Source organism: Rhinoderma darwinii, chromosome 1 (genome assembly GCF_050947455.1).
Source record: "Rhinoderma darwinii isolate aRhiDar2 chromosome 1, aRhiDar2.hap1, whole genome shotgun sequence".
NCBI classification, from domain to species: Eukaryota; Metazoa; Chordata; class Amphibia; order Anura; family Rhinodermatidae; genus Rhinoderma; species Rhinoderma darwinii.
Genome location: NC_134687.1, coordinates 421148969 through 421161102, shown reverse-complemented (window position 1 = coordinate 421161102; position 12134 = coordinate 421148969). Strand labels below are relative to the sequence as shown.

General features: G+C 39.8%; 1 protein-coding gene across 1 annotated transcript; it reads left to right on the top strand.

Annotated features, from left to right (window-relative positions):
* Nucleotides 1-7632: 7632 nt before the first annotated feature.
* PLA2G3 (phospholipase A2 group III) lies at nucleotides 7633-9833 on the top strand. Its single transcript, XM_075825630.1, has 4 exons — nucleotides 7633-7690; nucleotides 7999-8131; nucleotides 8562-8696; nucleotides 8866-9833. The coding sequence occupies exons 1-4, from the start codon at nucleotides 7633-7635 to the stop codon at nucleotides 9179-9181; spliced, it is 642 nt and encodes a 213-aa protein (XP_075681745.1). The 3' UTR covers nucleotides 9182-9833.
* The last annotated feature ends 2301 nt before the right edge of the window (nucleotides 9834-12134 follow it).

The window sequence follows — 12134 nt, the reverse complement described above, 5'->3', positions numbered from 1 at the left end:
AAAACGCACACTTATATTTATCAAATGAGTTGCTAAATCACTAGAAAATATAGTCAAGACATTGGCAAGGTTAGAAATAATGATTTTTATTTCAAATAATAATTTTCTCCTTCAAACTTTGCTTTCGTCAAATAATGCTCAATTTGCAGCAATTACAGCATTGCAGACCTTTGGCATTCTAGCTGTTAATTTGCTGAGGTAATCGGGAGAAATTTCACCCCATGCTTCCAGAAGCCCCTCCCACAAGTTGGATTGGCTTGTCCTGTTGTAGGATGAAATTGGCTCCAATCAAGCACTGTCCACAGGGTATGGCATGGCATTGCAAAATGGAGTGATAGCCTTCCTTATTTAAAATCCCTTTTACCTTGTACAAATCTCCCACTTTACCAGCACCAAAGCAACCCCAGACCATCACATTACCTCCACCATGCTTGACAGATGGCGTCAGGCACTCTTCCAGCATCTTTTCAGTTGTTCTGCGTCTCACAAATGTTCTTCTGTGTGATCCAAACACCTCAAACTTCGATTCGTCTGTCCATAACACTTTTTTCCCAATCTTCCTCTGTCCAATATCAATACCTATACCAGACTGTGAAGACTACTAGTATATCCAGAAAATGAAACACACATAGCACAAGTCATGTACCATGACAATATAAAATAAACTTTATTGAAATATACATAACACATTGGCCATCAAAATATAAAAACAATATAGCACACAGTTAAAAAGGAGAGTATGGAGGAGCTGCGTGAATAATCCAATATATATGCTACCATACTATAAACATCCTGTGATGTGGTAACAAAAGCAGATATCTATAGAAAAGATAATCATATAGATCAAGTATATGGACAACAGAAGCACATAAATATACTTAGCACCTAACAGAAGAGCACACAATTGTGCATGCATATAAGAGTATACAGCTAAAGCTCCAAGTTGCACCCAAAACAAAGACCATGCTTTATAAATAAAGGATATTGCACAAACCCATGGACTGCATGATAGGAAGCACGCAGGAACACTCCACACTGACCGCCCCCGACGCACGTTTCGCCGTCAGCTTTCTCAAGGGGTACTGACTGATGGGATAGTGGTTGTTTTAAATATAAAATGCAGAGGGAGGGGACTACACGAATAGCTAAACACTAAGCAGTGTTCACAGCATATGGAGATCTGCAATCACAGATCAAATTACACCTACCATGCTGAAGGCACCATTAGGCTATGTTCACACGGGGTATTTTGCAGGAGGAATATCTGCCTCAAAACTCCGTTTGGAAGTCCGAGGCAGACATTCCTCTCCCTGCACGCCGATTTTCGCTGAGATTCTCACGTCGCTTTTCGCCCGCGGCCATTGAGCGCCGCGGGCACAAAACAGAGCGAAATGCGCTTTCTCTGCCTCCCATTGAAGTCAATGGGAGGTCAGAGGCGGAAGCGCCCGAAGATAGGGCATGTCGCCTCTCCTTCCCGCGAGGCAGTTTTACTGCTCGCTGGAAAAAGACGCCGACGCCTCCCGCCGAAATCAATGGGAGGCGTTTTTGCCGAGTCTTGCGACGCGGTTTCCGCGTCAAAAAACTCGGCAAAATACTCCGTGTGAACATAGCCCCAATGTGCACGGACGACGGAAGCCAATCTGCATTTGTTACCACATCACAGGATGTTTATAGTATGGTAGCATATATATTGGATTATTCACGCAGCTCCTCCATACTCTCCTTTTTAACTGTGTGCTATATTGTTTTTATATTTTGATGGCCAATGTGTTATGTATATTTCAATAAAGTTTATTTTATATTGTCATGGTACATGACTTGTGCTATGTGTGCTTCATTTTCTGGATATACTAGTAGTCTTCACAGTCTGGTATAGGTATTGATATTTGCTTTATGGTTTGTGTGGACGCATTATTGTTTGGCGCATGCCAATGGTCTATACTCGTATAGGTATTCATCATTCCTCTGTCCAATGTCTGTGTGCTTTTGCCCATATTTATCTTTTACTTTTATTAGCCAGTCTCAGATATGGTTTTTCTTTGCCACTCTGCCCTGAAGGCCAGCATCCCGGAGTTGCCTCTTCACTGTAGACGTTGACACTGGCGTTTTGCAGGTACTATTTAATGAAGTTGAGGACCTGTGAGGCGTCTATTTCTCAAACTAGAGACACTAATGTACTTGTCTTGTTGCTCAGTTGTGCAGCGGGGCCTCCCACTTCTATTTCTACTGTGGTTAGAGCCTGTTTGTGCTGTCCTCTGAAGGGAGTAGTACACACCGTTGTAGGAAATCTTCAGTTTCTTGGCAATTTCTCTCATGGAATAGCCTTAATTTCTAAGAACAAGAATAGACTGTCGAGTTTCACATGAAAGCTCTCTTTTTCTAGCCATTTTGAGAGTTTAATCGAACCCACAAATGTAATGCTCCAGATTCTCAACTAGCTCAAAGGAAGGTCAATTTTATAGCTCCTCTAAACAGCAAAACTGTTTACAGCGGTGCTAACATAATTGCACAAGGATTTTCAAGTGTTTTCTAATAATCCATTAGCCTTCTAACAGTTAGCAAACACAATGTACCATTAGAACACTGGAGTGATGGTTGCTGGAAATGGGCCTCTATACACCTATGTAGATATTGCATTAAAAACCAGACGTTTACAGCTAGAATAATCATTTAGCACATTAACAATGTATAGAGTGTATTTCTGATTAATTTAATGTTATCTTCATTGAAAAAAACTGTGCTTTCCTTTCAAAAATAAGGAAATTTCTCAGTGACCCTAAACTTTTGAACGGTAGTGTGTGTGTGTGTGTGTGTGTGTGTGTGTATATATATATATATATATATATATATATATATATATATATATATGGTTACTATTAAGGATTGTGCAGAGTTTTACTCCTTTCTGACATCCGCCATATACAGTATGTGCGGTGGAAGTCGGAAGTATGAAGCGGGCTTAGGAGTTGACTGTATATTACATCGTAACCCTGCTCTAATGGCCGGCATCATAGTTAACTCCAATCCTGGCCGTTTAACCACTTAGATGCCGCAGTCAATAATGACTGCGATATCTAACCTGCTTTTCAGAAGGGAAAGGATTCTTTAACAACTTACCTTGCCCCCCACAACACGATCACAGGGGTGCTGATGGGCTGTAGTGGCAGCTGGGGGCCTAATGAAGCCCCCAAGGGCTGTGTTGTTATTCCTCCTATCTAGCCCTACCAGAGCTCAAAGAGGTAATCCAGAATTTCAAAATTGATGGCCTTATCCTTATCAGTGAGGATTTGACTCTCTGCACCCCCGCCAATCAGTTGTTTGAAGGTGCTGCGGCGCATGAGTGAGCGCTGCAGCCTCTTCATTGTTTAGCATGAGTTTCAGGCTGTTCGTACTTGCACATGCCTTTACTGTGGTAGTGGCTGTGCAAGGTATTGCAGTGCTGTCCCATTCAAGTTAATGGGACATTGCTGCAATTCCTTGCACAGCCGCTGCAAAAGTAATGGCTTGTGCAAGTACGAACAGGAAAGAAACTTGTAAACTATGAAGAGGCTGCAGCGTTAGTACGAGGGCGGCGATCCCTCCAAACAGCTGATCAGGGGGGTACCGAGAGTTGGACCCCCACAGATCTAATATTGATGGCTTATCCTAAGGATAGACCATCAGTTTTGAAATCCTGGATAACCTCTCTAATAGGAGAGCGCATTACACTGCCATACATAAGTATTGCAGTGTATTGTACAAGCGATCAAACGATTGTATGTTTATGTCTCCTAGTGGGACTAAAGAAAAAAGTTTTCAACAATGTACAAAAAAATATTACGTTAAAAAAATCTTTTCACATTTTTTACATAAAATAATTAAAATAAACATAATAGGTATCACCGCGTCCGCAACGATCCCAACTATTAAAATATTACAATATTTATACTGGACGGTGAACTTTATAAAAACGCCACCTCGCCTCCAGAAAAAAATGGTATAAAAAAAGATTAAAAAGCCGTATGTACCCCAAAATAGTACCAAAAAAACTATGGCTTGCCCAGAAAAAAAACAAGCCCTTGCACATTGACAGAAAAGCAAAACAGTCGAGGGTCTCAAAATAAAGAAACACAAAAACATTTTGTTTGTATTTTATAAAAGTAGTAAAACAAAAAATGGATATAAATTTAGTACCGGCGTAATCGTATTGACCCGCAGAATAAAGTTAATGTCATTTTTATTGTAAATGCCCTAAAAACAAAATACAAAACACAATGGAGGAAGTCCTATTTTCTTTCCATTCCACCGCACAAAACTATTTATAAAAGTTTTTCAGTACATTATATGATACATTAAATGGTGCCATTAAAAAATACAACTCGTCCCGCGAAAATCAAGCCCTCATGCGGCTATGTTGACACAAAATAAAAAAGTTATTGCTCTTGGAAAGTGAGGATAAAAAACCGAAAATGCGATAGTTATGTAAACCTTTGAGCACATTTTTTTTGTAAATAAAACAACGTATTAGAGGTTTTAAAACAACTTTATTGATGGTTTTTAATTAAAAAGTGTTTTTACATTTTGAGATACAGCTATATATCCTGCATACATAGAAGCTGTATCTTGTGCTGAAACCAGAATTAGTCAGGTCAGCAGGACTGACAGCTTTTGCGTCAGATCTCTTGTGCATTTTAAGCCCTGCAGGCGGTGTATGGGCTCAATAGACTTACCAAAAGCCAGGCAAGCAGTGTACGGGTTCAACAGACTTTAGCTCAGGTGAGCGATGTGCTGCTTTGTTTCTGATCGGCTTTCCTCGGAAAGCCAAGCAAACGGTGTACGGGCTCAATATACTTTCTTTTGAGTCCGTACACTGCTTGCTCAGCTTTCTGAGGAAAGCTGATTAGAAACTAAGCGGAACAGTGGGGGTCTCAGTGCTCAGACCCCCACTGATCAAAACTTCTGACAGATATGTAAAAAAATTTTTGAAGCTTAGTTTCAACATCCATTTTTAAGTCCTCCATCCCTCCCTATCTCTGAATTTTCTTGATCCTCAGCTCATCGCTTCTAATGGGAACTAAAGGCTCCATTAAACCGTGCATTATAACACAACACAGATTAAGTAGCTACAGACAGGAAAATCTGCCCTATTTATGGGTAGGATTTGGATTCATTTTTGACTTACATTTACTCCAAATGTTCTGAAAATCTTTTCTGGATTACCATTGAAATCTCCCACTGTTAGGCTGGGTTCACACGACCTATTTTCAGGCGTAAATCGATTTACGCCTGAAAATATGGCTCCAATACGTCGGCAAACATCTGCCCATTCATTTGAATGGGTTTGCCGACGTACTGTAATTTACGCGTCGTCGTTTGACAGCTGTCAAACGACGACGCGTAAAATGACTGCCTCGTCAAAGAAGTGCAGGACACTTCTTTGGACGTAATTTGAGCCGTTTTTCATTGAATTCAATGAAGAACAGCTCAAATTTACGTCCGTCAAAGACGCCTCGCATAATGCGAGGAGGAGCAATTACGTCTGAAACGACGGAGCTGTTTTCTCCTGAAAACAGTCTGTAATTTCAGACGTAAAAGGCAGCTATCATGTGCACATACCCTTAGAGTATACCAATGACCCACAATATGCACTTCACATATACTATATACTCACACGTGCCCTGATGGTAAGCGGCAATGCTTGGGTTGGTGGCTAACTTAATAATCAAAGAATATATCAGTATATACTCATAGAGCAGTCTGACTGCCACTTTTATGAACCTCTATTAAGAGGGCATTGACTATGGCCGGCATGGTATGAGAGTATTTACAGTGGCTTGCAATGTTATGTGGGATTGATTTTTTTCTGTGTGTGTATAATTTTTTTCCTTCTAATATATAGGATACTATGTGTTATGTAACCAGCATATTGCTACATGTGCTCTTATTTCTTTTGTTTGTTTCCACTTTCCATTTTAAACAACTTATATCAACAGTTTGCATACAAATTATCTCCTTATACCATCCTCTTCCGTCCCCTGGTGACCTTTGTAACACCTCTAGCGTAATGTACAGTGTCACTACGGACCATGGACTTTCCATAAAGTATGTCTGCGTGTCAAGTGGGCAGAGGTTGAGGTTGTCTGCCCTCTCCACAGACATGTCACAAAGTATATAAATAACAACAGATCCCTCCCTTAACTAGACACGTCATGAAAATACACAAACTTTATTTTAACTATATAATGGCCAGAACATTTCCACTGTTGCTTAAAAAGGTTAAGCATGTTTTGTCATGTGCTAGTTTTTTGGAAAGATTTTTTTATTTGGATACACACTTGGAGCTGGAGCTTCTAGAATTACAGAGGCATAGGCGTCAATATTATAAGTGCTTGTATGTCCGATCATCTTTAAATGAAACAGCATATAAGATGAATGGAATATCAGAAGTACTACTGTAAAAAGGAATGCCACCATGACAGCTGTATGCGATTTGGGGGACTAAGTGAATGTAGAAGGTTTACTTTCCACAGTGATCCTTTTCTGTGCTTCTTACAGATATTCCAGTTAAAAGGGGCTTAGACTGGTAACAGGTTCCCTTTACCTAGCTATAATATTAATGTTCAATGCAAAGGGTGAGATCTGTTGCAAATCCACAGCATAATCTGAATGTAACAAATACAGATTTTGTTGAAAATGCGTGACAAAATCTGCGATGGAGAAGACTCGCTTTGTCTGAACTCCCCCAAATGCATGATGTATTATACATCAAACTAAATTCTAATGATAAAAGTTAAAAGAAGGAATCATGGTGTTATTCATACTTTCATTATATACCGCCCAAGGGAAGGTCACATTTTCATTCCTAATTTTGTGGGGGGAAATTTTTTGTTTTAAATGGAAGATTGTCCCTATCATCCCAGAACATACCTGTGTGTAAATGTAGTGAACATTTTAAGACTCATAATACAGAAATATAGTGTGAGGATCCAACTAAACACCTTCTCTTAGTTCATCTTCTTAGACACTGCATCCCATGAGAGTTTAATTCAGATAATATATTTACAGTTGGGGGAAGAGAAAATACCAGATTGCACCACCACCACCACTTATCTACTATGTATCTAAGTCTAGTACTCACTAACAAATAAATGTTTTTATCTGAAGACAGAAAAGCATTTTCACATTTATTTTCCTACACACAACAGAAAGAAAAATGTTGACATGTTCCATTAAAAGCATAACGATAATGCTCGATAATAGCTGCTGTCTGGATGCTGAGCTTGAATGAGACAGTAGTAGGTGTGACAGAGGTCAGGAGAGAAGTATCACACATCACCCCATATATTAAACCTACTATAAAAGTGATTCATCAGAGGCCAGCTTCATTCATACTTATGCCTTCCTGATATACAACTTACATAGTGCTTGTTGTGAGACTAGGACAGAGGAATTGGTAGCTTTATTGGCATAGATTGTGCAGTTATTACCCAGGGTTGGAAACACACTTATGTATTCCTGACAGGTGCAATATACATAGGTGCTTTTATAGGTATGTTTTGGAGGAGTTGTGTAGCTGTGGCAATGCTCTATCTCATTGCTTTATATACTGTAAATGGAGAGAAGTCGAAGTCTAGACCTAGACGGAGCTGGATCATGCCTGGAACATTATGGTGTGGAGTTGGAAGCACTGCAGAAAACTTCACCAGCTTAGGTGAGATGAATACACCACAATTACATACATACTACACAGTTCACATATCAAGATGCAGATCCAACATCCATACTTTATTATATACATACACAATATAGAAAAAGCCTGATGTAGTGTGACAGCCAACAAAATCTGCAATCTAAAAATGATGACCAATTAGGTACTATGTTAGATATATTATGCAGATAAATTTTTCCCCCTGGGTTCAGTTTTCAACCGGAGGAATACTTATACAAGCAGACCCTTCCATACAACATATTGTACATATTCCAAAACTCACTTTTCTTTTCCAATGTTTTTCCTCTTAGGTGTATTTCCTGGAGTGGATCGTTGTTGCAGAGAACATGACCACTGCTTTCCACAAATTCAGGCATTTGAATTTCAGTATGGTATTCGAAATTACAGACTTCACACGGTCTCCCACTGTGACTGTGACCACAGGTGAGAATCATACTCAATAAGCGCTTATTTGGAAATTCAAATTTGTGAAACCTAAAGTCTGCCTATCGTTTGGAGAATTTTAGGGAAAGGCAGCTTGCTGCAGGAGATCTGGTCATAGCGCAAGAAAGCAGCATGTTATCTAAATTCCCTGTGGCTTTCCAGCAGTCTGTCTTCCAGACCACTAGGGAGTTGTGCACTATCCTATATTAGTTAATGTACCACTGGATTGCAGGAGAAGAGAATTCCTTTATTTGCTAATGGGCTTCCACAATAAATTCTATATGGAGTAATAATATTCCTACATGGCAGGACATATTGGTGAGAAAATATGTCTCTATTGGACTTCTCCAGGATTACTGTAGCATTTCTGTTATAACAAAACTTGGTTGAGTTCACTTATTGTTTCCCCATTTCTTCATTCCCTGTTTAGGTTTAGGCAGTGTCTTCACACTTTTAATGACACAGTTTCCACACTTGTTGGCATCATGTTTTTCAATATCTTGGAAATGCCCTGCTTCAGCCTAAGAGAGGAAGAACAGTGTGTGGAGTGGCACTGGTGGGGAGGGTGAGTGTGTTTTCTCATTTCTGGTCCTCATACTTTCCCAAATTGCACTACTTGTATAGGCTTACACCTATCAGTCACATTACACTGCTTGAAGAGTGAACATGCTTTAGTTGTCTAGCAATATTCTGTATCATGTTGTAATGTACATTATTTTATGTATCTTTATCAGCTGTAAAAACAATGGCACCATACCAAAAGCCGAGCTTCACAAACCAGAGATCTTCAACTACAGCAATCCAGAAGACAGACATACAACTGCCCCTATACTTCCCAAAGTTGGACATAAGGTGGACTCACATACACACAATCTTACATCTTCCTTCCCATCGCTTGCAAACAATGCTAAGTCAAGGAGAAGAGGGCTCAAGAAATTGCAAAAAGCACAAACTAAAAGAGACAGTCAAGGTATCTTAAAAGACAGTCATATATCAATCGAAAAATCTAAAAACCGGAATGTAAAATCTGAACTGTTTGCAAAACACTGACAAAAAAAGCTACATGGACTATATGAGGACAAATATTCAGGTAAATAACCATTTATTAAAAGAAAAAGAAAGTACTTCACAGCAGGAACAGCCATGTAGATGGAAGAAAATGTACACTACAAAAATATGGATTGTAAAGAAAAGAGATTCATTCTAGAATGGTGGTTCGTGTGCTGCATGTAAGCCTTCTATTATGGAACGCAGCAGTAATCCGCAGGCTGCAAAGTACGGCATCACGAAGATGTAACACAGATGTGACCCTGTGTATAGAATACTTGGACAGCAATGGGTTGTATTTTGGATAGAATACTATCATGTATAGAATCTAAGTTCCTGTAAATACCACCTGATCACATTGTAAGGTGTTTTTTACACTTATCATATAGTATTTTATTATACAGGCTATACAAGAAAACAATAATTACGCTCTCTGTTACTAATGTGCTATATAAACATTTTTGGTAGCAGTTGTGATTTAGTCTTCACTATGCGTAACAAATCACTTAGGTGTTTTCATATTTCTGAGAAAATCTAGAAATGAACTTGTTCTAGTACTGATTGAATTTCAGTATTATATGTTTTGTGTGCAGTACATTTGATTCCAAGGTATAATTAAGACAACCACTAAACCTAAAATAACCTATAAAATAAGGCTACTCCATTACCTTATAAGATGGGAATAACCCTTTAAGAGCTAAAGAAAGAAGGTATGACAAAGTCAGGCCTCATGCACACGACCGTAAAAACTCCCGTTATTACGGGTCGTAATCACGACCCGTAATAACGGGCTCATAGACTTCTATTGGCGACGGGTGCCTTCCCGTTTTCTCACGGGAAGGTGCCCGTGCCGTTGAAAAAGATAGAACATGTCCTATTTCAGGCCGTAATAACGGCACGGACAGTCCATAGAAGTCTATGGAGCTCTCGTAATGACGGGTGGCTACATGTGTGCACCCGTCATTACGGCAGCGTTGCTAAGCGACGTCAGTAAATAGTCACTGTCCAGGGAGCTGAAAGAGTTAACTGATCGGCAGTAACTCTTTCAGCACCCTGGACAGTGACTACCGATCAGTATAAACCTGTAAAAAATAAAAATAAAAGACGTTCATACTTACCGACAACTTCCTGCTTCCTCCAGTCCGGTCTCCCGCCCGTTGCCTTGGTGACGCGTCCCTCTCGACATCCGGCCCGACGTCCTGGATGACGTTTCAGGCCATGTGACCGCTGCAGCCAATCACAGGTCAATCACAGGCTGCAGCGGTCACATGGACTGCCGCGTCATCCAGGGATGTCGGGCTGGATGTGAAGAGAGGGACGCGTCACCAAGACAACGGCCGGGTAAGTATGAATTTCTTTAACTTTTATTACAGAAAAGGCTGTCCCTTCTCTCTATCCTGCACTGATAGAGAGAAGGGGCTGCCGATTAGTGCAGTGCTATTTTGCCGCCAAAAACGTGCTCGTAAATACGGGTGGAATACGGGTGACACCGGACCCATATTTACGGGCACGGGTTCGTAAATACTGGTGCAAAACGGGTGGAATACGTGTGACACCGGACCCGTATTTACGCCAGTATTTACGGGTGGGAAAAAATACGGTCGTGTGCATGAGGCCTCAGACAGTAAAGAAAAAGGTCTTATTGTCAATGTGAAGGAAAAAAAGATTGACATTTTATTATTCTTAGGGTATGTTCACACGGCTTATTTTCGGCCGTTTTTGGGGCCGTAAACGGCCGAAAAATCGGAAGCAGAACACCTCTAAACATCTGGCCATTGATTGCAATGGGAAAACGGTGTTCTGTTCTGACAAGCGTTTTTTTTTAAGCGGCCGTTTTAAAAAACGGCCGCGAAAAAGAAGTGCATGTCATTTCTTGAGCCGTTTTTAGAGCTGTTTTTCATAGACTATAGAAAAACAGCTCCAAAAGCAGTCGTGAAAAACGTAGCGAAAAACGCGAGTGGCTTAAAAAACGTCTGAAAATCAGGAGCTGTTTTCCCTTGAAAACAGGTTTGTATTTTCAGACGTTTTTGAGGTTGCGTGTGAACATACCCTTATAGTGTTGTCCTATACAACCCATTGACAGCAAATTATGGGATTTGGTATTGTTGTTGATGCAATTGTTTAGTAATGGTCATTCCTGTTACTGTTTAGTGGCTAAGAGATTTGCAGGAGGCATCTGATGTTTAATGTGGAATATGTACTTTAAAGAAAAAGAAATCTGCATATCAGGAACATAACCAGTAAATCTCAGATGCAGTGCATATGAAGAATATGCTACACTTACAATTTAAATATTTTATTATTAATCCTGCTAAAATTCCAACATAGACACTTTTGTTTTAAAGTTAACTACTTACTGTGTGAAAATGGCCTTTGACTGTAAAGACTTCATAATTCAGTAGAGGCAAAAAAAAGTGCAAACCATACAAACCACACAGAGACAGTCTAGTCATAAGAGGATGAAGATGTCCAAGAGATGTGCATTTACTTCAGAGCAAAAGACCTTACTATGTGAGGTGTATTACACCCTAAAACATAAAAAAGTACTTAGTGCAATCAAACATTCAGTGCTAAAACCATCTCCAACACCTCCCCCCAAGAAAAAAAGAAAGAAAAAAAGAATAAAATCAGGTCTGCCAATACAGACAGACAGTTCTTAATCCCAGGCAGCCTGCTTCCTCTTCTTAATAACGAAACATCGGGACACTTGTAGAACATCTTAGAATAATTCAACAGTGCAACAAAAGGGCAGTTGAGTGGGTATGGTACATCTGATCAAAACGTGAAGGTGCAGAGGGGTGAGAGAATTTTGGGGTCACACGCAAACTAAGATGGCAAGTCTTGTAATACATACTGAATTGTAGGATAGAATATCCAGATACACATCAGACAACAGTGTTTACTCTTCTGTATTAACACCTCATAGAATATTTGTATGAATCAATTTATATAACCG

Bases quoted from the DNA above. Each gene is read 5' to 3' on its own strand.
- PLA2G3 (XM_075825630.1), top strand. From the start codon at position 7,633: ATGCCTGGAACATTATGGTGTGGAGTTGGAAGCACTGCAGAAAACTTC. The intron at 8,132-8,561 runs GTGAGAATCATA...TTCCCTGTTTAG, and splicing joins CACTGTGACTGTGACCACAG to GTTTAGGCAGTGTCTTCACA. The intron at 8,697-8,865 runs GTGAGTGTGTTT...TATCTTTATCAG, and splicing joins GAGTGGCACTGGTGGGGAGG to CTGTAAAAACAATGGCACCA.